The sequence below is a fragment of the Trachinotus anak genome, unplaced genomic scaffold, assembly GCF_046630095.1.
Source record: "Trachinotus anak isolate AG129_WGS33_773 ecotype Australia unplaced genomic scaffold, CSIRO_AGI_Tana_v1 ptg000028l, whole genome shotgun sequence".
Taxonomy (NCBI): domain Eukaryota; kingdom Metazoa; phylum Chordata; class Actinopteri; order Carangiformes; family Carangidae; genus Trachinotus; species Trachinotus anak.
Window position 1 is genome coordinate 7,033,398 of NW_027273879.1, and position 25,384 is coordinate 7,058,781.

At 40.2% G+C, this 25,384-nt stretch overlaps 1 protein-coding gene across 2 annotated transcripts in view; it reads left to right on the top strand.

Moving 5' to 3' along the window:
- The window catches only part of ccbe1 (collagen and calcium binding EGF domains 1), a 31,182-nt gene extending 15,276 nt beyond the window's left edge, over window positions 1-15,906 (top strand). The window contains exons 3-11 of one of the 2 annotated variants that reach the window (XM_071465484.1): window positions 7,054-7,106; window positions 7,336-7,470; window positions 8,115-8,252; window positions 9,218-9,327; window positions 10,737-10,845; window positions 11,202-11,341; window positions 12,802-12,837; window positions 15,016-15,051; window positions 15,375-15,906. In XM_071465484.1, the coding sequence (XP_071321585.1) occupies window positions 7,054-7,106; window positions 7,336-7,470; window positions 8,115-8,252; window positions 9,218-9,327; window positions 10,737-10,845; window positions 11,202-11,341; window positions 12,802-12,837; window positions 15,016-15,051; window positions 15,375-15,650 (1,033 nt within the window). In that variant the 3' untranslated portion in view covers window positions 15,651-15,906. The remainder of the gene's footprint in view (window positions 1-7,053; window positions 7,107-7,335; window positions 7,471-8,114; window positions 8,253-9,217; window positions 9,328-10,736; window positions 10,846-11,201; window positions 11,342-12,801; window positions 12,838-15,015; window positions 15,052-15,374) is intronic. The other variant, XM_071465485.1, reaches the window with a different exon arrangement.
- Window positions 15,907-25,384: the final 9,478 nt, after the last annotated feature.

The window sequence follows — 25,384 nt, forward strand, 5'->3', positions numbered from 1 at the left end:
AATCTTTGGGGTAGATTTATTTGATGTGTACTTAGATTTTTTGAGTTTGGCCCATGACCAATCTGCAAACATGGAGCAGGCAGGGTTTATGACCTATACTACAGCCAGCCGCCAGGGGCCAATCAAGATGTTTTAGCTCCACTCTCGGGGAGCTGTCATGTCGTTCATCTTTATATACAGTCATTGATTCAGTCTATGAAATATCAACAAATTTAAAAATGCCCTTCATAAGTTCCCAGAGCTCAGAGCTCTCTTTCATTTGAATGGAGTTTTTTGATGACTGCCAATTGCCATGTCTTTTATTTGCTGAGAGAAAGTTACAAGTAGTACCAACAACTTGATCCACTCAGTGATGATTTGTGCAAAGAAACATAAGTCGGGGCTGATTATCCTTCAGGTCATTATTTCCCTGATTGCTAATTTACCAGTATCATTATTCTTTTCATGATGCTGCCTGCAGTCATTCTCCAAAATAAGTATTAAATATGAGGATGTCGGATCAGCACCAGTTGCGCAAGAAAATCAATGTAATGACACTCCCAGAATTTCCTCATCGCATCACTTAATCACCATTAAGTTTAAAGGTAGTGCTAGAAGATCAGACTTTGAGTCTACAACAGAGGAAAATGAGTGATCCAGCTCTGTAGCGTTGAGAGTGAGTCTGCTGGTGAGTACGCAATGCCAACTGGTCTGTATATTTGCAGAATAAAGGGCAAGATGATCAGTTGTGTTGTGGTTTAAGTCAAAAGTGTCAGTGCCAGGATTTTGGCTTTTAAATCAGGAGCTAAAAAAGAGGGAGAACTGTACATGTGGATGAACTGAAGGAACAGGAGGCTGGCTTGGAGGGAAGTGCTACAGTCCAGACCATAGTCTGAACCAGAGCAATTGTTGATGAAGAAACGTCTGATTTAACAGATGGTTTTGTGCAAACACACTGAATGGGTTATGCCTCAGTTGCAGATTTTGGACAACATGCAGTTGACTAAGATCAGATTGAATTCTTGGCAGTGAAAGCAGGAGCCACCATGGTCTTGTCAACAATGACATCCTGTAGAAGGTATAATTCTTAATGGAAAAAAACTGCAGCCTCTTCATGCTAAGTATGAGGCAGCTGGTATATATTAATGACAGTGATGCAGGATGCAACAGTGACGCAAGTGAAGAGAGAGAGAGAATGAGGAGCTAAATGTCACTGAAAAGAAGCTGTGGAATTTGATAAAAGGGCCAAACAGTGATGTTAAAGGAGAAAAGAAGAGCCAGCAAAGTCTGCGCTGTAGAGGACTCCAGAGGATGGACTAAAGAGTGTGGTTCAATAAGCAGGCAAATAATCAAGAGGCCCTTGACACTGATTAATGAATATGGAGTCAGATCTCTGGGGGAACTGATTGCAGTTAGTATAATCAGAAACTTTTTTGTCAGCTACTTTTTCCAGTTATATACTTCTACTCAACAAATTCTCAACAAATCCCAATTCATTTCTGGTGACAAAGAGTAGATATTTATTATCTAATGTTTTCAAACTGCAAACAGTCTATGGAAAGTCAACATGTTTTTTATTGCAATCTCCCACAATTATTTACCCACCAATATTTACTTCACTCTCACTCTTTTGGAAGCATCTGCTTGCTTATTGACTCTTGGCAGCCTACGTATGTGAACAGTTAAAATTAATTAGGAGACAATGTATTTGTATCCTTTAAGGCTGCAAGTCAGTTAGTTTATAAAATAGTGAAAGGGGCCAATTATAACTTTCCAAGGTGGCATCTACAGATCGCCTGGTTTGTCCAATACTGAATTTACAATGTACAAAAAACATTCAGCATGAGCGAGTGTGGAAGTTGTATTCTCTCCCCTCTGAAAAGCATCTCTCGTGTGGAATGCAGACATGTTATTGTATATCACTGGCAGCAATACTAGACAAATAAGCCTCCTCTGAGCAGACTGCATGTGTTGTCTCGCAGCTGTGTGTTTGTGTGTGTGTGTGTGTGTGATACCCTTTAGTTTTGTAATTGTTTTCCCTGTTAGAGAGGAGAGCACGCTGTGATGTGATGAAGAGGCCCCCTCATGTGTACATCTCTTAATTCATCATTCTTGTGCACTTTTTTGAGTCTGTAGTTGCTGAGACTTGCACTTGAATGTCTGTGTGAATTAGTGTGTTTCTCTGCAAGACAAATCCAGGTCAGGCTGGTCCACCATGTTGGTTCAAGAGAGGTCCTCTGTTTATAAGGTAATTAGAGTGCTTATGGTTCACCCCGGGTAACTGAGGTCAGACTAATCTATGTCTAGATTTCAGGTGGGGGCTGTAAAGCGATATGGATCACCGGCAAAATGAAATAACCTTTAGGGTGAAGAAAGGCACAGGTGGCAAAACACTAATCGGCTGTGATGTCCTGCTCTTTCTGAACAAGTGCAGACTGCAGTCAAATGCCATTCAACAAGCTGGTATTGTGTGTGTGTGTGTGTGTGTGCGTGTGTGTGTGTGTGTCCGTGCGTGTGTGGACATGTGACTGAGCAAACGATGCTCATTGATATTCTTGTAGAAGAGTGTCATGAAGGCTTCTGGGATGTCGTTGCTCCTTGTTCTCTTGCTCATGAATATGAATGAAATCCACATGTGTTTTGAATTTGTTTTCTGATTTGCATGAAGTTCATGAGCAGCTAACAAGCTCGCACAGGAATTTATTCTTAGCTGTTGTTATGAAAGGTGCTATGGCTCTGCGCACCGCCACTCGACATGCTCTTGTCTTGCTTTCTGAATATTATGAGGAGCTTCATCTCTAATTACCCTTGCTTAATCCTTTGGATAGTAGTTAAATGCTAAAACATCAAAGAAAAATTCATATCACGTTCATAGACTGTCCCCTCGTGTGACAGTGTTGAGACTGATCTAGATCTGAGCTGTTTCTGCTGTTCAAACACTGTGAGAGGGGCTGAGGTGGAATGTTAAATAGCTTTTGGGGAATCAATGCCAGATATTGACTGAGACGGTTGTTAAAATCAAGACAAAGAATGATATAATTTTCGATTTAAGCATTAGCAGAGGATACAGTTTATTACCACGCTTCATCGACACTGCATCTATTAGGAGTTACTTTTACCCCAAGCAACTTCGACAGTTACCTTCCTGGAAAGGTGCGTTTGGAGCACAAGCACTAATTACAGCTTTACAGGAGCTATTTGTGAGTTTTGCTATTGCTACAGAGCAAGTATTAGTATTAGTATTATTAGTATTAGCCGTTTACTTATCAGTCTAGAAGAAGCGTTGCGAGTTCAGCATCGAACTTCACTTCCTTTACTCGCCAAGAGCTGTCTCCAGAGGTGGGAAGCAACTCCACTTTAACTCTCCGTCTTGTCACTGTCAGATAGCGACTCACTGTAGCCTCCAATGTGCCCTGAAGACATAGCACTGCTCAGAGGGCGTATTATAACCTCTTGTCTTTTAAATGCAACAACGGCCACAGCGCTTGTTAAGCGACAATCACCACCACCCGCTCCCGGCAAGAAACCATGTTCAGTGGCAGAGAAGATATATCGCTAATATCTAATATATCTAATATCATGCCATTAGACAGAAATCTACACAAAGTAGGATACATTGTTCCAACTGGACCATAACAATTGAGACCAGGCAGTAAAAATTGTAATAATATTAGATTTCAACTCTTAGCATTTGGGTTTATTGTAAACTCCACCTAGATCGCGTAGCTACACATAAATCTACATCTGGTATGTGATCAGACTCCTAATGTTCACATATCTGAATTTTATCTCTGAGACCTTCTGTATCAAATGCTGGACAGATTTTGTACTCCCTGAATATAAATCACGTCATTAGTTTGAGGTCATTTCATTGCTTTAGTGCCCTGACCCTCAGCCGTGTGTCTTTTTTCGACATGTTGTTTTAACAGGTCATATCATTACCATCTCAGTTCTCTCTGGGTCTGCCTGTTTTCATGTCCACATGTGTCAAAATATAAAAGGTTAACAGAGGGACAAGATAAGAAATCAACCGTTTTAAATTAAATCAATTTGTAAAAATGGAAAATGCAAGATAATACTGTAATTGTGTTTTAACAGTGCTTTAATCTGCAAAGTAACCAAATATGACTTTTTAGATGTGTTTATTTAATAATATAATGACAGAAAGTACAATAAGGTAGAATATTATGGGGCTAATAAGCATTTCCCTGAAGGCTAATTTAATAAGGATGCAGTTTAGTAAAAACTGAACTCAGAACTCAGTTATGGATCCAGTTTCCATGGGACGTTGTTGCCTCTTTCATGATCTTCTCGAGACGGACGTAGATGTTTGTTTTCTCACGATTGTTCAACCAGCCCTGGTTATTTTGCTTAGCTGCTTATTTGCTATAAGTGCCTTCTGTCCTCATGGGGATGTTATTGTGACATGAAATATTGGGTCACACAGGAAACCATCCTCAGACCAGCTCTCTCAGGGTGTCCAAGCTGTAGCCTCTCCCTCCCACAAACTCCACCACAACACACAGTGCGCTGAAATGCAATGAAGTAGATTCATAGTGTGGAAATAACTATCTACAGTTTGGTGCATTTCACCGTACTGTTGTTTTTGCCTAAATTAAAAACATATAGTGCGTCCATGCTTAGCCGGTCCACAGCCACAATACACAGTACAGCTGAGGACTGAAGTGTGTTAACAGGTTACGCTGTAGCGAATGTGTGCCTCCTCGAAAATATGAGTACATCATCTGCTACAGCTGGATATAACACATGGAGACAGCAAGGACTACAAACTAAAATCAGACACTTGTGACTGTTGATAGTGGAGATATTGTTAAAGAAGGTGAAGAAAGATAGAGCAACTCTAGTCATGCTAAAAAAAAAATGGAAATATTATAATAATATATATAAAATATATTTCTTCTTCCTTCTTGTTCTGGTTGACATTTTAAAGATGTACTGATTATCATCCCACCCTTACACAAGGTGCCTGTAGACACATGTACACAAACACAAGCTGGTGTTATACACAGTGGTATGTGCATAAATACCTGTCACTAATCACACAATAACACAAATGCAGACCTCTCTCTCTCTCTCTCTCTCTCTCTCTCTCTCTCTCTCTCTCACTCACAGTCTATTTAACAAACATTGCTCGCTCTCATCTCATGGAGGGCCTCCTGAGTGGTGACTACCTCCTCTTCTGTAACCACACCGGCAGGAGCTGCAGCGTTGAGTGTCATTAAAGATGTGAAATGAGACTGCTGCAGGTTAATATTCTTCAGTGGGAGCCTCGAGTACAGTGAAGGAGGTCCTCATTTGCCCCTCTTTAGGTTGTAAATATTCAGTGAGTGCTTATCCTGTACCCATCAAAATGACTGTAAAAGCAGTCGACTGTAGAAGGTAGACACATTGCATCGCAGTGGTGCAGAGTAGATGATTTCTGTTGTTCTATCAAGATTATATGTCTGCGATGATGTTATTGGAAAAAGCACAACTGTTATTAGAGCTGGGTCACTGGATTCACAAATACAACTGGAGGTAGGAGCAAATAGAGAAACTGAAAGCTGAGAGATCCTTGGTTTCAGAATGTAAGACTAGTAGACTCTCACTCTGTTCCAGGTTTCTAATGGAGCATTGAAGTGAGAGATCTCATAAATCAATCAGCCTTCTGTCTTCTGTCTGTTTTTCTCACTTTCCCACAACATTCATTCACATTATTTCCTCATGCATCTTCTCATGTGCATCTCTTTGTTTTTTTCCTCGTAATGTATGGTGTTTCAGAGCAGGGATTTTTCCCCCCTCAGCATGAATCAGTAACGTCAGTGATCCATTAACTTTTTAACCTCTCAGCATCATCAGGTCATCGTTTGAGAAAATATCTGCAAAACTAATAACATTCCCTCAAGCCTAACTTGCAGAGGTTAGCGCACTAACACACTGAACCGAAATGGTGAAACATGATAAACATTGCGCCGTGTTAGCATGCAGATGTTAGCATTGAGCCTGACAGGGCTGCTAGCACTGTTACACAATCTTAATCTTGTGCTCCTGTGGATAACCCGGTTGAGCGCAAAATGAGTCATGTTGCGTACCATTAATGAATAGATAAATTACATCAATTGTGTTTGAAGGCTGGTGAGCAGAGGAGGTGAGCTTTCATTAGATGAAATTACCAGATAGGGGCCATGGGAATCGTCAGAACTGCTCCTGAATAAAAGCTGTAAAGCATTAGAGAGTAATCTATCGATATCAAAGTGAGTGAGACTGAATTGGATTGTATTGGATTTTTTTTCCCCCCTCCTCTTTGAAAGCGACACCTGGTAGCACTTTTCCTTTATAGCTGAGTGTGAGCGAGGGATGAATAATGGTTAATGATGATGTTACTTGTGCTGATGAAATATTGCATCAATATGTTATCACGTTGATGGTATTGGTAAGACTTCACACAGACGTTGAAGGAAATGATGGAACAGAAATAAAAGGAAAAGATCTTTTGTTTGTTGCTTCACGTTGTCTCATCAAGTTGATTTTCTCTCTCACCCTCTAAACCTCACACACTCGTACAATCGTATACACAAACCATTTGGATAAAGACTAATTATGTTCTTTGAAATGACATAAAATCTGAGCACAGATATGTGGATTATATTGGAAAATGTGAGTATTGGATAGAAAGAAAACGGCGTGACAGAAAAACTGAAAATAAAAGAGTGAAGTTGATGCAGGTATTTCGTTGCCAGTGAGGGATTCAGAAAAATAAGTAGGAAATTCTGGGCATTCAGAATAGTCAAGCTGATGGGGGTTTTGAGTGTAATTCACAGGAGGGTCGTTGGACATGAACGAACAACTGTTTTGTGTTTGTGTGTGTTGTCCGGCCACATTAATCTTCATGGAGATGTTTTCCACATCAACACAATTGTAAAAACAGACCAAATCGCTGGATCACAACTAATTCTGTACATCTTTATGAATCTTACATGTCAAACATGATGTGAAAATCTGGGACTTGGTGTGTGAATGTTAAAGTATTTTGGATTTTTCTTCTCATATGTACGTCTCTTTGATGTTTTACAGAAAGAAATGTTGCAAGGGCTTTAAGTTTGTTTTGGGCCAGTGTATCCCTGAAGGTAGGAAAAACTGTTTGGATGTCTGTCTTGTGTGTTTCTGATTATTTTTGGAAATCTCTCCTATCATGTCCCATGAGATCTTTTGTCTTTTAATGTGCTTGACTTGACTTTCTCTTGTTTTAACCTCACTGAATGTTTAATGACCTGTGGCAGGCACGTTGCCTGCAAGATTCCCCCCCTTGTGTTCGCTTGGGTTCACGCTGATGAAATCCCTCATTTCTTGCTGTAGATTATGATGTGTGTGCTGGCGCCCCCTGTGAGCAACAGTGCACTGACCATTTCGGTCGAGTCGTGTGCACCTGTTACCCTGGCTACCGCTACGACCGGGAGCGCCACAGAAAGCGAGAGAAGCCCTACTGTCTGGGTGAGACCTTGTACAACAACTCATCAACATCATTACTCTTTTAAAAACAAGATGTCTCGTGTTCTCAGTTGTTCGAAAGCCAGTTTGGAGGGACCTGCGCTTGTTGCTGCATATTAATAAAACCCTTTTAGGAAAACATTCTGTCATCAGCAGAGGAAGTCAAACTTCTTCACAGTCTCCAAATTGGCTTGGTCCGGTGATTCCCATTTCAAAACCAAACTTGGCAAAAAAGCTTCACTCAGCTGCAATAAACTGCAGCACAATGTATTTTCAAAGCAATAACTTTTCACAAGCTAAGAAAAAAACTGTTTTGAGCTTGGTGACTTGGTGTATATTTTTCCGACAATCCAATAGGTTTTGAAATTGTTTATTTACCTCTGCGAATTAAGTCTTTTGTCAGCTCTTAAAGATTAGACCTTAATCCTTAGGTTTATCCCACCAAATCTGGAGACACATGGTTTCCTTTTGACAGCAGAGATAAAATACCTTGAGTTAGGTTTGCAGATTTCAGATTGAAATATTTTTCTCTGTATTTGTATGTGCTACTGTGCATTTTAATGGGCTCTGTGTTATCTTAACTGACAGGCTGTCTTTCATTTGCTCGCTGTCTCCCCTTTGTCTCCGACTGTCACTGCAACGTGTAGACATCGACGAATGTGCGGACAAAAACACGACCGCGTGCTCCCAGATCTGTGTCAACTCTGTGGGGAGCTACAGGTGTGAGTGTGAGAAAGGCTATTTCCTGGAAGAAGATGGGAAAACGTGCACCAAGGGGGAGAGAGGTGAGAGGACAATTTCTCTTTATTCAAGGGCACATCTGACTGTGATGTGGAGCTGACCACACATTGTTATTTGATGTGTGTGTGTGTGTGTGTGTGTGTGTGTGTGTGTGTGTGTGTGTGTGAGTGTGTTTGTGTGGACAAAGGGGAGAGAGAGAGAGAGAGAGAGAGAAGGGGGTACTGCAAATATAGACACCTGGTAGTCATTACACATCCCAGCTCCTTGTGCATGTCAGAACAGTTCTGTCTCCCAAACACACTGCTGCCCCCATGACTCCTGGTCTGTTCTGATTTGCTGGATGCATTTGAGGAAAACATCACAAATGGTCCAGACAATAATAAAGTCTCTCTCTTTTTTTTTTTTTTTTTTTTTGCCCCAGCTTCAGTTTCCAGTGAAGCGGTCAGGGGCTGTAGATTTGCTACTTCCTCCCATGAGTTTATCTTCCATTACCTACTAAAACATTTCAGGAGAGGCTGGAGAGTGAAAAATGATGGTTCATATGGTCACACTCCTGCTTTATGTGCTGCCTTGTAACACAGTGGGGGAAAAAAATAGTGTCCAGACACTCTCACTCATCCATTAAATATATGCATGCTCAGCGTAGGGTCCGTTCTGCCACTGGCCAGAGACAAATCCAGAGAGCGAGTCAGCTTTGTGCCTATCATCTTGTTTTTGCTTTTTACAGGATTGTACAAGTATATTGCTTAAACCTTGAAGTTTTAATATGCTGAGTGAATACAGGATGGTAGAGTGAACGTGGGTGCAGTCAGGGCTGCAGGGATGTGAAGTCTCACAATTGACAGTGTTACATACATGTGTTACTTGCCCAAATCAAGTATGTCCCCTTATTTTTAAAGTAAGGTGATGTTATGTTTTGACTTTTTCTGACCTTTTCTGATGATTTTCTGAAAGAAAACGTTTTCTGGTGACGTCTGTGACAGAAACATTTTTTTCCCCCAATTCCCAGCAGTGCATCTCTTTGACAAATCTGACCATGTGATGAATGCTGGAACTTGCTCAGCCACCTGTAACGATTTCCAGCAGATCAAGATGTCTGTCCTGCAGCTTAAACAAAAGGTAAAGATAATGATAACAAAAAGCATACACATTTCTGTCTTAAAATCTAAGATGGAATCTATGTAATTTACCTGTAACACTACACTATTTTTTATCTTATATTATGCTCTTGCAACCTGCAATTGTGCAGCTTTTCCTAGCTGCTCTACGGTTGACTGCAGAAAGGCTCCGGTGAGGATTACACATGCATTCTTGATTCAGATGAATGTAAATACCTGCAGACCTGTTCTGGTTCTTTAGTACCACCTAAAAATCTCGCTTTATCTCCAAGGACTCCTTACCTGACAGTATTTCAGAAACAACAGCAGCCAGATTTTTTTACAACCCTCTTGAGATTCATTACAACACTTTATTAACTCATAAAGAAACATGCTGAGGAAGTTTGCTTTACTGTAGGTAGTTGGTTGTAAGTGTGAGTTGGTGGGCGGTTTGTGTGAAAGCAGCAGTATAACATTTATGTCTGTGTAATCGCAGCCGTCAGAACCTATCTGAGCACGAGTCTGTCAGCAGTGGCACTCAACACCCTTGACTGTAACATATGATGTATTGCTTCCAGCTGTGTGGTTTGGTGCTCCCACAGCTGTACTGTACATGCCTCTTTTTTCTTAATGTCAATATATTAAGAAAACAGAGTGAGAATACTGTATATATATGATTAATATACCCACTCCTGTATTTTTACATTATTCACATCTCAGGAAGGTTAGAGTTTGAATTTAGGATCACCCTGTGGTTCAGACACCTGTGCCCAAGGTCACAGGCTACAGTCTTGCATAATACTTAACTGATCAGCAGGTGAACCCATGTGTGTGTGTGTTAGCATATGCTTGAACGTCTGTGCACATGAATCCTGATTTGTTGCCCCTTGCAGCATAGCAAGGTCTTCCGTGTGCTTCCCACTGGGATTGCCGATCCACATGATGTTACACAGAGATCAAAGATAACCTTTTTTTTCAGGATGCCACTTAGCATACAGGGCAGGAGCTCTCCTGGTCATGCTGAATAATGTAGGAGGGTTTGCCTGGCCCTCCATCTGTCTGGGTTACAGCTTGTAGCATGGTGCAGATGGAAGATCAGCTTTCATCTTTGCCAGGGTACATAATTTTAACATAATTTTACTTGGAGTTGGTCCGTCAGTGTGTAATTGTGCTATCCTGTTTGACAGTGCAGACCTTAAGAGGCACTGTATGTAAAACCATTATAGGAATGACAACCAAAGGACAAGATTTTACAGTGATGCATTTGGATGTTTGATATCTTTTCGAAATGAAGGGGAAAAAAAAGACCTTGAACCCACGGGACAATAGGCATTCATGTTGGCAATCTCATATATTCTTAATTCTATTATCTGTAGTTTCCTTCTAGTTAACCTGTTCATTCAGTCATTTTGTTCTGGATCCTTCTTTAAGATGGCCATGCTGTCAAACAGTGCTGACATCCCCGAGCAGATGACCAGCGAGAAAATCCTGACATCCTCCATAGTTCTACCAGGGCCTCCAGGTCTCCCTGGCCCTCCAGGTAAGACACGAACAGCTAAAAATAAAAAAACAGCGTCATACTCTGAATAGGGAAACTGGCCTGCATCCAGCAGGGATAGTATGAGAGTCTGCAGCCATGCTAGCAGCCCTTAGACTCTGTTTAGGCGCAGCCGTGCTTAAGCTAAACGCTAAAGTCAGCTGACAATGACGATGCTAATATCCTGGTGTTTACCAAATATAATGTTCACCAACGTAGTTAGGTGTGTTAGCATGCTAACATTTGCTAATTAGCGCTAAACATAAAGTAAAGCTGAGGCTGATGGGGCTGTCTCTAGTTTTCAGGTATTTAATCATAATCCAAAGTACTGGACAAATTAAAAGTCTGGATTATTTTAGGAGATCCAGGACCAGAGGGCCCTCCAGGATTTCAAGGACTAGTGGGCCCCCCTGGCCCTCCTGGTCCCAGGGGCTTGATGGGGCCCATTGGACCCACACCAGACCTGTACCACATCAAACGTGGCCCTCGAGGACCGGTGGTCAGTTGATATGTACTACTTTTCTTGACAGTTATTATGTTTAAAGAGACTCAGCATTTTACATAACATTTGTCATATTCCTCATATGTAACAGTGCAGGCCTCTGAATCAGTATGATGTGTGTGTGTCTCCTGACTCCTCTGAGTAATTTTAGGACACAGTAAACCACGCTCTTACACCCATCTTTGCCTTCATTCTCTGTTGGTTCAGTTCCACACTTCTGCTTTGTGTCACAAGCCAGAATTCAAAAAATATTTCACGGGGTTCCGGGTTTAACTCACCAAAGTAATTCAGATAATTTAGTAATCCTGTGTCGTGACACGGGGCCCAGGAGAACTGTGAATGACTTATCTGCATGGAGCATCCAAGTGTCTCAAGTTTCGTTTGACACATCTCAAAAACGCACAAAACGCACACTCTTAAAGTTGCCCTCATCTCTGCAAGGTGAAAAAGGATGACACATGGTAATGGCAATAACAACAGAGAGGACTGAATCCTTCTACAGCTTGACTTGTTTTCCTTGGCTTGCTGTGTTTTTGCGCAGCACAGAGTCTCACCCTTAAGTGTGAACCCTCTGTGTTGCAGTGTGGGATCTGAATCAAGAATGTGCAGGATGTGGCCAGTGAGACATACTTTTAGTTTTTAAAACTCTTCTGCTTATGCAATCTCGTTATTGATAAATCAGACTATCAACACCTGCAATCAGTCATGTCACAAGCTGCATGATGCCAAACCAAGACGTCTGGAACTGTGTTTTTACAGTGGAAAGTGATCTATTGCTTCTATTTCGTGTTTTAATTCACAGCTTTATATTGAGGACGTGTTAATACATTTAATCAGTGCATATGCTGGTGAGGTCTGACTCAGAGGGAGTTGTCCTCGCTTCACACAAAACCCTGATTAGATTCTGAGCGCAGTTACGAGGTATCGCAGTCAGGTCACATGTGTTTGACTGCATGTGAGGTTTCAGAGACGATAAATGTGTGTGACTCAGAGGCTTGATACTGATCTGAATATTGGCCCTACTCCGTATACCATGCCGTCACACTCCTTTAATGATGATTATCCCAGGAAGGAGATCAAAGCAGTCTCTACCATTGAGCTGAAGTCGCTCAGAAACAGCCTGGGGGCAGGCACACACTTAATCTTGGATGATCTGTGCTGGTGAACTTGTCAGTTTTGTGTTCAAAAAAGATTTAAAGTAAATGTGTCTTCTGAGAGAAGAGTGAATTGAGTATTAACACGTTTCTGCTTGGCTGCAATATACATCATCTAGTCGCATGTGTGTATGTGTGTGTGTGTGTGTGTTGCCAGGCTAACAGACAAATAGACAATCACATGCTTAACATCTGTGGGCTGTTACTGCATCCAGTCCACCTGACTTTGGAGTGTGAAGGGAAACTCACATAAATAGGAAAACGCGATTGAAACAGAAATAAAAGGCTTTTTTTGTTTAACAGGGGCCTCCAGGAGCACCAGGAAAAGATGGCCTGAAGGTGAGGTCAGATGCTATTTTGTCAGTTAATCTTGTCATAGCTGTGTGTTTTTTGTTTTTTTTTTTCTTTTCGATAAGTGGCAGCAATTCTAGGCAAAGGTTTCTGTTTAAATTGGGGGATCCAGTGCACCACACCTCGGAAAATTTGACTCTTGGCTCACTGACTCCTATCTCAAAGGAAAGAAACCAAATAAAAGTTGGTGCAGAACATATGAGAATGTACCAACAAGATAGATTTGACTCAACTGCCAACACCATGTCTGTCAAAACGTGTTTCTCAATAGCTAAATTGCCTCTGAACTCCTCCAGATTTGTGCAGAGTGAAAAGAACAAGGCAGATGCCAGGATACTCACAAATCCTCAGCTGAATGCTGCTCAGGCAGAGTTAGTCCCTGCAGACTATAGAAACACTTAACTGCAAGTTGCTACAGGTTCAGAGAGGAAGACTAGTGTGCCAGACAGTAGTTTGCACAGTTCTACTGTATGTGGCCGGGAATATGATCACAACACACAACATTGTTAGTTAACCGTGTACAAATAACTGTACCTGACTTTGGATACCTCAGAGTTATTGCAATTGATTGGAATATGCTATGGATTACTTTGGATTGGCTACTGGGGGGTAGTAACCACTTTTCTTAAGGGTAAATGGAATGTTTTTCTCTGCTTCTCTCTCCTGGGAGGCCTCAGGCCAAGTGTTAACAAAAAGAGGCTCCATCAGATGGTAAGGCCTCAGATTAAGGAGGCACAATGCAGATCCCATCCTAGTTACAGCAAGATTTGTGTTTGCATTTTTCACATTTTTGGCACAAAACATGATTTTTCGGTCTCACTTTTGTGATATTAAGACAGGAAATCAAGGAGCAGCTGAAGTTGGGAGAATATGGTGGCATCATCTCTGCAGATGATGTCTGTCTGTTTTGACCTTCAGACTTTCTGCAGCGTGCTTTGCAGTTGCTGCAGATGAGTTTGACAATAGCCCACTCTCATTCAGATGGGAAGTACCCCTGTCCCACATGGAGATGTTTAGCTGTTGTTTGACTAATATGAGGCTCATTTGAGACTGTAGCAACAGTGGTGGTACAAATATTAGTAACAAAAAAACAAAGGGCTATTGAAAATAGAATTTGAAGCTGTGTGATCGTGCAGGATGTCAGAATCAGTTCAGACTGAAGCAGACAGCTGAGGTAGCTTGGGCAAACAATATGTGGCAGATTCTGGGACATTGTCAGAACTAAAATTGACCATTATTAAACAGAAATCTGGTTTAGATTCTGTAAAAATGAACTTGCTTGGAGGATATGATTTGCAATCTGCGGCTAGTCATGACTGGCGTATTACAGCATTAAGTCCTGAATCCTTGTAATTTTGATCAGCAGAGATTTTGTTACTTGTCACCAAGAATGACCAGTCATCCATGTCACACTGACTGAGAGAAGTATGAGGTCTAAAAGCTGAAGAGGTTCTTGTCTGTTTGCTTAGCTTGTGGATCACGTATGGAACAACTTAGGTGCATCTGCCTTATTGACACAGCACCTTGCTATTCTTTCACTACAGCTGGGATGTTTGTGTGGATAGATTGGGGGGTTGATGGTAATCTGTCTCTCTGAGTTACAAATCCAAACCATCTGCCAAAACACTCACAGCCCCGGTGTGACCCTGAGCCCGGCTAACAACCACAGTAGTCAGGTCAATGTGTGTATGCTACCATAGGTCAACAGGCTGCCACGATACTTCACAGTCAAGCTACATTTACATTATGTTTAGTATTACACGAACAGCACTTTTTTTCCCCTTTCACATACACACAATGTAGCAAGGAGTAGTTTGCTGAAAAGAAGATTGATACCACTTTCTTGTCTGTGTGTTAACTACTGTGTCAAGCAAGAGCAGGGATTCAGTTCAGCTTAGCTCAGTTTAGCATAAAGACTGGAAACGGCTAGTCTGGCTCTCTCCAAGGTTAAAAAATACACCTACCAGCATACTACGCCATACTTAAAGCCCAGACATGAAAGTAGTATCAATAATCTCAATGTCAAACTATTCCTTTAACTGGCTAAGGCAGCCAAAAGGCTTTCGCTCCTGCAAAAAGTTCCTTAACCAGAACATTATGAATTCCTCTCATGCTTTTTTCCCCACTGTAATTCATCTAAACTAAATATTTGTTTTGTTTCCTCAGGGGGACAGAGGAGCTCCTGGGCCTGTTGGACCACCAGTAAGACTGTGCCACACTATTTTAACTTGTTGCCACCATCCAGAACAAAAGCTAACATAAAATATGACTGGAAAAAAGGTCACTGTGGACTCTGGACATTAAACACCACAGTTAATGATACTGTCAAACTCAAAGTAAATAGTATCCAGTACAGAGTAAGCATCATTGCCTTAGATAAACACTGATGGTGCTAATGTCAACAAATCATAAGGAGAAAGTTCAGTAGTCACTGGACACTCTTTCCATAACCTTAATTAAATTCAAATAATTATAAAGATCAAAAAAAGTTTGCTTTCTTATGTGTTTTTGTACTTGACTCTCAGGGCCCTCCAGGCTCTTTTGATTTCCTGCTCCTTCTGATGGCTGACATCCGCAACGACATCGCTGACCTGCAGAGCAAGGTGTACGGGCGACCGATGCCCTCCCCGGGGGAGGACTTTGCTGCAGTCCCCGACAGCTGGAGGGAAAACCAGGAAAGTCTGGATACAGGCTCGGGTGAGGAATACAGGGAAACTCCACCTCGAACAGGTGGAGGGACCAAGAGGAGCAAGAAAAGGAAACCAGCACGAGACAGGACAGACTTTGATTGGAATATTTAAAGAAGGTGGATTTAAATACTTAATGTCGGGTGTAAATATTGAAGTGGTTTGCTTTTTTTTTATTTAACTGTTTTAAACAGAGTGTACTGTATGTCTTTGGATCACAGATGTTTATTTTTGTATGATATACAAGATTATGTGACTATTTTTTAACAAAATGAGTAGACTGTGAAAATGCATGTTTTTTTTATTATTATTTTATATTTTCAGAAACATACAGTTCCTTCAAAGCACATTAAATAAGTCTCTCATGAAAGAAGTTTGTTCCTCATTTCTTTATGATGCTGTATTATTGTTTCACACAAACTGATTAGCAAGCCACCCAATAGATAGATGATGAATCATCTGACGTAATCATAAATTCACAAGAGGGGTTAAAGCAGCATAAATGTTGGACTGGAGCCGCTGATGGTTGTATTTATTATTGATTAGTATGCAGATTATTTTTCCAATTAGTCAATTCATTGTTTGGTCTATGAAATGTCAAAAAACAGTGAAAAAATACACAACTGTTTTGTGTAGTCTGACCAAAGCCAAAGGTACATGACAAAGAGAAGCAGCAGATCCTGTCATATGAGAAGCTAGAGTCTGAGAATGTGCAGCATTTTTAAATTTTTGCTTGAGAAATGACTGAAACAATTGATTCTATTAATCAACTATGAATTATGTTAATTAATTATGTTAATCAAGCAATCATTTTGGCTCTCGTAGTTGGAGGTGTTGTGATGTTTGCTGTTGTTTCCCGCTTGTTGTGAAATCTAATACATATCTAAACTGAGACAGACATATTTCAACTCATTTCAAATTCAGGCAACAAAAACTCTCCTCTACTACATTCACGTAACTGTCTGGTGGCTTTGTGGTTGATCAGTAGTTGACTGAATTTCTAACGTGATTTCATTCTATTCTCCACCAGAGGGAGACCTTCTCAAAGCCCAAGGTCCGGAGCTCTGACAATTACACAAGTCTAGGTAACTTCAACAGGATTTCAGCATGTTACAATATGCTTAACCAGTCTGCTATAAAGGGTAGATTTCCAGACTCTGACTTCTCAGCAGAAAACAGCAACATAACTTCTGCAAATGACAAAAGTAGAACATAAAATTTTAAGACTTATTTAAAGAATAATGTTAGAAAATTGAAATTAATATGTGCACATACTGTATGTGGTGCAATTTTTTCAAGGCTAAAGAGTTCATCTTAAGGTCAGACAGCAGATTCACTTTGTATGAGCAAAATTTTACACAATCACTGAAAGGAAAAGCCTGATCTTAAATCTTTGTGCTTGCTTGTGTAATGCTTTTCCTATATACAGGAAAATGTGCATTTTTTTGTATTTTTACAAAAATAAAAAAAAAAAAGATTATGTTGTTTGAAAAGTTGCAAATTTAAGTCCTTCTATTAAGCGTTTATAAGCAGTGTACAAGCGTGTTGTAAACAGATATAAGGACATTTTAAGTGATGTTTTATTAATCTACAGCATCAGATAGTAATTATAACTTCTTCTATAAGACACACAGTATTTTAAATTATTGTGTTTTGCTATTCACTGTCTGCATATACACCAGCCCTCACCTGTGGACGCCCACATAAGAGGTTGATATTCACATAAATACGTAATATATTAGATAAATACATAATATATCTGTTTACCACTACTTGTTACATAGCGTGTTATAAAGTATTTATAAAATGTTTGTATAGTGATTCCAAATTCTGAAGAGGGGCGCATAAAGTGTTAAATTAGCATCACTGAGAAAATGCTTTTATAAAAATGATTAAACTGACAGCACCAATGTTGTGTAACATTACACTGTTTCCTGCCATTGTCCAGAATAACTTGCTCTGCTCGCCCCACTTATCTATAATACTGAGGGCCGTGAAGTCATATGCAGTCATAGCTGGAAGAGGCTGAACAGCTGCTGGGCCTCTAAACTGAGAATGTGGTTTTGGCGTTGGCCTTCCAGCTGGGTGTTGGACGTAGTACAGCTTCTTCTGCAGTCATAAACTCTGTAGCTTGTCTCCTCTTTGTTCACTTTGCCTCTGTTAGTCATAACTTACATTTATCTCACTCTGTCTTTATGTGGAAGAAAATAGTATAAATAATAATAGTTGAAATAGTTGCAGATATGAACTCAGGAGTTTTATCAAAACAAGGTGATGTCGCTTTATTTTCATGAATAACGAGACCATGCAAAAAAAAAAAAAAAACTCAAAACAGCCTGCTCATGAAAATGTCAGTCTCATTAATCAGCTCTCATGTTGTGACTGCTTTCCAAGTACTTCATCAACCACAGCAGAGTAAAGTGACTCACCACGTCTGTTAAATGAGTGTGGAATTTTACTTTGATTTCATTTTACACATAGTTTTTCTAATAATTCAAAACATTTCAGTGTGAAGGATTATTTTATAGCAGCAACAGGCCAGCATGTGTGGAAAAAGGAGAAAAACATGCTGCAAGAATTATTTTAAACTAGTGTCTACACTGCTTCACATCAGTATCGCCTAATAAAATGCATTCATTATGTGCAACTCATTTTCTTTTAATAAGACTAATTCAGCAGTGTTTCATCCTTTAGTATATTAGCCGACATGTCAGAGTCGTGGAATGAATTCTTTTTTTTTTTAGCAAAAGAATGATAAAAAACAAAAAAACAAAAAAGAAACATGTTACTCTTTGTCGTGTCAGTTTTTAGTTGTAGTTTGATCTTAGTTACAGTGATTATTAACCTCCAACGGTGCCTGACAGTCATGCAGTACCCTCTAAGTCCACTAGATGGCAATCATATCTCAACCATGCACAGCATGTGCTGCTGTATGACTGCACCCCACTGAATGATGCACAGCACACTGTGTTCAATGAACTCATTAAACTGTGCAGTGTAGTTCACAGAGAAGCACATGACAACAATCAAAACACAATCATGAATACAGCTTTGTGGACATGTTCACTCAGTGTGGGTAATGTCTATTTTCTTGTTTCAGACTTATTAGATATTTCATATTATTATATATAATATTAAGCATCTTTCCTCTCAAAGACTGGCCTGTGTCTGTCAGAGTAATTATTTGAACCATTTTGTTTCTTCATGTTCATCAACTTTTTGCACATTTTTGGAATTACATTAAATAACAGTGAAATAATATCCACAATTTTTGTTGTCAACTAAAATGAAACAAACCACAGCATCAGAATAATTCAGTATTAATAAATAAGTATTATCACCATCTTAATCATCATCACTTATGTTATTCAAAACAAAAACAACGCATGGCGAGGGGTCCTTTGAAACAGTCAGACGCCACCTTCATTAAACACTACATCATTGTTTACATGTTGTGTATTTGTTTCATAATGAGTCCATTTTCAGAGAACAGTACACGTCAGGATTTGCATTTGATTAAAGAGAGACCGAAATTAAAGTCCTGTGCACATCTTTTTAACAAGGTCGCCCCGTCCAGAAAAAGAAAAGAAAAAAGCTTGGCAATATATTTCTCCAAAATCCTTTCTGGAAGTAATTAATCACCATCATACAAGGGCCAGCCTTAAAAGATTTCAAATATTTGCTGAAGTGCCCCCTTGTTCCTAATTATATCTCCCTGCTTGTCCCCCTCATTATTTAGAACCACCCACAAAAAGATGCAACACTGAATGGGAACTGTCACACACCCAGCCCCCTTCCAAAGAAAATGCTACATAGCAAATGAATGAGTGAGTTACTGTGCTGCAATAAAGGCTTTAATGAGGTAATTTTATTAGTAGCGGCTGCCCAGGACTGCTGGAAACAGATGGAGCAAACAAACAGAGAGAGGCAGCATAGAGAAAATTAGTGTTACCCAATTCATTAATTAATGCATTAGTGTGGGCAGCAAATTAACTGCCCCAAAAATCCCCCATTCAGTAAAGATTATGATGAAAAAAATACATTGTTGCCCTCCAACGTAATTACAAGACAGTGCAAATTCAATTCTAATGAGGCGAAAGGCACCCCCTTAACATGCATCCCCTATTTCCCTTCTAAAAGGGCTTGCTCTTGAATTGAGGCCTAAGTTTAAGGAAGTCCTGAGAGTGAAGGAGACAATAATGAGAGATCGGCCTGGCCCTGAGTGCTTTATATGCTGCAAACAGGTAAAGAGGATTGAATGGCTCTCTTTCTGGGACTCCTGGGGGGCCTGTCTTCCCAGCACAACAACACTTGGCCCTGAGAAAAGGGTCCGCTGAGGAGCCTGGGGAGTGAATGGACCTGTGCTGCAGCGGGTCAGACTGAATGGCCACATGTTCTTCAATGATTACAAACTATGTTGTGCCGGCCTGGGCTCTGCACATGTACACAAACACACACACACACACACACACACACCTACGCACAGACACACACAGAAACACCCGGAGACGGCCCTCACCCTTCCACCTCTCCCTCTCATTGAGTTATCTTTACTCAGGCTTTGTCTCCTCTAATTGGAGCTGATGAGGGACTAATTGGTAGCTTTTTTTTACAACACCCAGTACTTAAGCAATGGCAAGCTGAGGGAGGCAGCATGAGTGGAGTTAATGAGAGGCTTTGCACAAATAAAAGATTTAGTGTGGGCCTGTTTCACAGAATGGGAGAAAAGGAAAGTTGAGGATATCTTTTGTGTCCTCCACATCTTTCACTTATGTGCAGGTATCTGAAAAGAAGAGGGAGTGGCGAAGGGCACACAGTGGTTGCTGAAACGTTGAGCACTTGTGCGCATAAAGGGATCTGTTCTGTATTGTTTGGGGCCAATAGTTTAGTGTGTCTGTTAATAATGAGAAAGGGCTGCTCCTCAAATGAATGTGGCAAAGTCCTTAGTGGACAATAAGTGCCCTCTCTTGCCTGGACCACACTGGACTGTGTTGAAGCAATCTGAAATAAAGGTTTAGTCCTTCTGAATTGTTGAGGGTGAGTATGTGGCCTATGTGCGCAGAATTGAGCCAACAAATAATACAGCAGCAAAGCCAGTCTACGCGTAATTGAAAGCTTCAAAATCCTTTGTAGATGATTGTTTCAAAGTATCATTAACCAAATTAAAAACCTGGTCTTAATTATAATAAATAGGGCCTGTGTGTCTCTTGTTGGGTTAATGTCTGTCATGTGTGACATTACAGATGTGCTGGAGGAAAATCAACCTCATTAGATGGTGATTTAGACTTAAAAACCATGTTGTCTGGTCTGTCAGTTAGATATTTGCATCATGGTAGCAAACTTAAGAGCACAGCATGTTCGTTTCCTTAGCATGCTGTCATCTCAGCAGACATCTTCTTCATGTGGTAACGGTTTGCTTTGTGCTTTTCAGGTATGAATAAACACCATGAGGCAACAGGCTTCATTTAACTAAGCCACAGTGTCACACCAGGAGGTGACAAGCCACTCTCCCTTTCCCCCTAACGCGACATGGGTAATACAAACATCTTTAAATACCCAAATCTTCCAGGGACAAGCAGCCCCATGCACAGCACAGCACAGCACAGCACAAATGTTGTTTGTTTTATCTGATTAGGCCAATTTAGAGCTTCTAAATCTTGATTCATCCAAACGATGGTCTACAATATACAAATCAAGTGGAAGTGAGGTAGAAAATGTTAAGATATGAGGTCCATTAGTGAAAACCAGGAAATAAATGTAAAGGAAACAGTTACACTATAGTCATGGATATAGACTGATCAAATGCAGACTCAATAGACCCAAGCGCAACAGTAGGCTATAATTCAAATTAAAGATCAACAGCACAGGCTCCTGTAACTACAGTACACCACAAAACTCTGATCAACTTGCTGTCAATTCCAAGATACATTACCTACAACATCGTGTAATTCACTGGCCAAATATTTGTGCTGACTCATGCGATAGGCTATTCACAGTCTCAGTGACCCATTAACATCCCACAGGTTCCCATTGTCCACCTCTAAATGGATCCATTAGCATCGCTATTATTATTTAAATCCTACGATTCCTGACAAAGAGTGTGGTTTAACTTTCTAATGAGGACTTCCTCGGACAAAGGACAGAGGCCTCTATTTTCTCTGCTCCCTAAATTCACTAGAAACCTGTTAGAGTTCAACAGTTTCAAATGTCACACAAGAGTTAGCATCTAATTTATAATTTCATGTACTCCACTTAGAATTTCTACCATGCTTTCTGACGTTGTTGCTGGTTTGGTGATTTTCCTTTCCCTGTACATTCTGTCATTCTTTACAATATCCACAGTATTGCTGTTTGCTAATGAACCATCCTAATTTCCCCACAGAGATAATATTTACCTTTCAGAATTGCACATCCTCCTCAGACAGAAATATGTCACTATACTAACTGAGAGCCTAACTGTACCATTCAAAACACTACATGGAACCAGTTAGACAATAAGGAATGATTTCCCATTCTTGTCATAGAAAGGATTTTATCATTGTCCTACCCTAAAGTCAACTTCGACATCAAATTTATTTATATCAAAATAATTAACCTTGTTAGTTCTGCCTTTGGTGCTGATTTTGTCTCCTTATTCTGGTACAAGAATGTGTATGTGTTTTTCATCTTAATAACTAACTAGATTGACTTTAACCGCCCGCTAATGAAGAGTAACAAATATAAAAATGATAGGGATGTTAGTGGAAGTTTTTTATCAGCAAAGAGTTGTGAGAAAACTCTGTATTTCTGTTCCACCATCCGGTGAGTGTGGTTTATCTGGCCACAACAACAAAGGAAATATCTATTTTAATTATGTGCATCTTCACACCTTTATCGCCCTTTATTAGCAACTATTTAGTGTGAAAATGCGATCAAAAACGACAAAGGCGCAACAACCAAGAGAAACCAGACTCATCTTTCTGAGGCACAACAAGATATATCATAGTTTTCAGTTGTAATACGATTCACACCATATATGTTTTATATAAAGAGAAATTCTGCACTAGAAACCACATCCACTGTGTAATTGTGACTGAGCGGGTTGTAAACATGGAGAAATGATTAAGTAGTAATCACATAAAGCCAAAGGTCCCAGAAGGCAACAGGCCAGCCCTGTTCATATACTGTATGTTGAATGACTATAAAGAAAATGTGAAAATAACGGCAGCGTAAAACCTTATCACTGTAAACACATAGAGATCCATCTTTGCCATTTGCTGATCATTTGCCAGAATAGTCAAAAACCCCAGATTAGTGTCATCACAATAGCCTGTTTTGTTCTGAGGTTCGTTCCTGAACCAGTAATCATAGGCCCTCACAGAAAGTGATGCTGCACCTCTAGAAGCACTGGGAGCAAGCTGGTGAAAGTAAATAGATCATTGTGTCATTTCCCATCACCCACTGAGGCTTTCAGACGGCAGCGTAAGCTGCTGCCACGACTTTGTCACCTAACCTTTCACTGACCTGATGCAGGCTTATGAGCCGCTCCAAAACAACACAGATGATAAAAGCAACTGAAAGGACTGAAATCACCATGTGGATTCTGGCATACTTGATATGTTCAGTGCTTGTTACATTGTTAGTGTTTTGTTGCTAATTCAGCTAATTTGTAGATTAGATAATAAAGTCGTTTTGGTAGGTTTCCCATTAAATGTCTTGGTGTAATCTGTGCAGGATGTATTAATGATAAAATTGTGTGTCAGACATCACACACAATAATATTCTTTATATAAAACTTACTTTTTTATTCATTTATTTTAAAACATTTCTAACGAGGATCCCTTGTGACAACAATATATAATGACAAACAGTGGAAATACAAACTTTTCACTTCTCTCTAGTGGAAAAACTGATACAGCATCGAAGTTTCTGCAAACATATCCGTACTGCAGTTCTCTTTACTTATGGGCCAACATATACACATACTGCTGTTATATATATGTGATAACATCAGCTATAATAATAACACAAAACATGTTATGAATCAGACAAGAAGTAACTATGAATGTATCTGGTATAACAGCACAGCCCTAAACGATGAGCACTAAGTTTACTGAGCAACTGTATTTGCATTTTCTCTAAACAATCAAATCCTGCTCATCTATTGTTTGTTTGGAGACTAGAACTCAAAAAAGAGGAGAGAGTAAAAATATTTTCTCTAGTGAAGGCATTAACATAAGTATTAGTAATGTTACCATTATTGTTACTACAATGCTATTAGTAGCTTATAGTATTACGAGATAAGAGATAAGATAAGATAAGATAGGACTTTATTGATCCCACCACGGGGAAATTTGTGCGTTACAGCAGCCAAAAACACAGGGGTAAAGAGCACCGAAATAAGAGCAGCAAAAAGTACAAAAACACTATCAACATAGAATACTATATACATTCATTGAGTTCTCTGTACAGCATACACAGTATGCATTATGGATGTATTGTGGAATGTGCTGATAAATAAGCAAAACAAGTATCCATGAGCAATGCGTATATACATACATACATACATACACATCCGCACATATATATACATATCTGCATATATATACATACACCCGTACACGTGCATATACACATGCATACTTAAGGTGCAAGGTGTGTGCATAAAGTGGCGAAGTGGAGGTAAAGTGACTTAGTGAGTCATGATGCGTTATACAGTCTAATTGCTGTCGGGATGAATGATCTGCGGAAGCGCTCCTTCTTGCAGCGAGGGTGTTTCAGTCTCTGACTGAAGGAGCTGCTTAGCGCACCCACGGCCTCATGCAGAGGGTGGTGGGGGTTGTCCATGATGGATGTCAGCTTTGCCAACATCCTCCTCTCACCCACCACCACCACAGACTCCAGAGGACATCCCAGTACAGAGCTAGACCTCCGCACCAGTTTGTCGATCCTTTTTCTGTCCCTGTCTGTGCATCCACCCCCCCCCAGCAGACCACTGCGTAGAAAAGGGCAGATGCTACGACAGAGTCATAGAAGGACTTTAACAGGGTCCTGCAAACTCCAAAGGACCTCAGTCTCCTCAACAGATGGAGTCGACTCTGGCCCTTCTTGTAGAGGACGTCTGTGTTTGTAGTCCAGTCCAGTTTATTGTTTAAGTGAACACCCAGGTACTTATAAGAGTCCACTGTCTCAATGTCTTTTCCCTGGATGCTCACCGGTGCGGTGGGGGGTTGCTTTCTCCTGAAATCCACGACCATCTCCTTTGTCTTGCTGGCGTTGATCAGGAGAGCGTTGGTCTCACACCAGCCGACAAAGTCGTTGATGACCCCCCTGTATTCCTGGTCGTTCCCATCTGATACACATCCGATGATGGCCGTATCATCTGAGAACGTCATAAGAAGTGGGCTATTACAACAAATATTAGCATTAGTATTAGTTTTAATTAGAATTCGTATTAGTATTACTGTCTATTAACCAAATTGTGACCGTTCTGTAACCTTAACAGTGTTTATTATTGCTACCATGATGACAAAGGTGTGCTAGAGTCCAACAGGTCATATCCTAGGGACAAATAGCCTACAGTGGCTTCAGAAAATATTCAGACACCCTCACTTTTTGAACTTTATTGTACTGTAGTTTATTGCAGACATAGCCTTTGCCATTTTAATTCATTTATTTTATCTAGTTAGCTTATGTGTCATCTTAAGGAACCGTATAAAAATATAAAAATAAAACACTTAGTGAGATGCACACTCCAGGTTCTAAAATACCTTAAAACACTGACAGCCATTCAAGAAGACAGGCAAATTTGATGCTACTAAAACCATTTTCAGCATGTGAGTAAAAGTGTTGAACACACACCATCATAG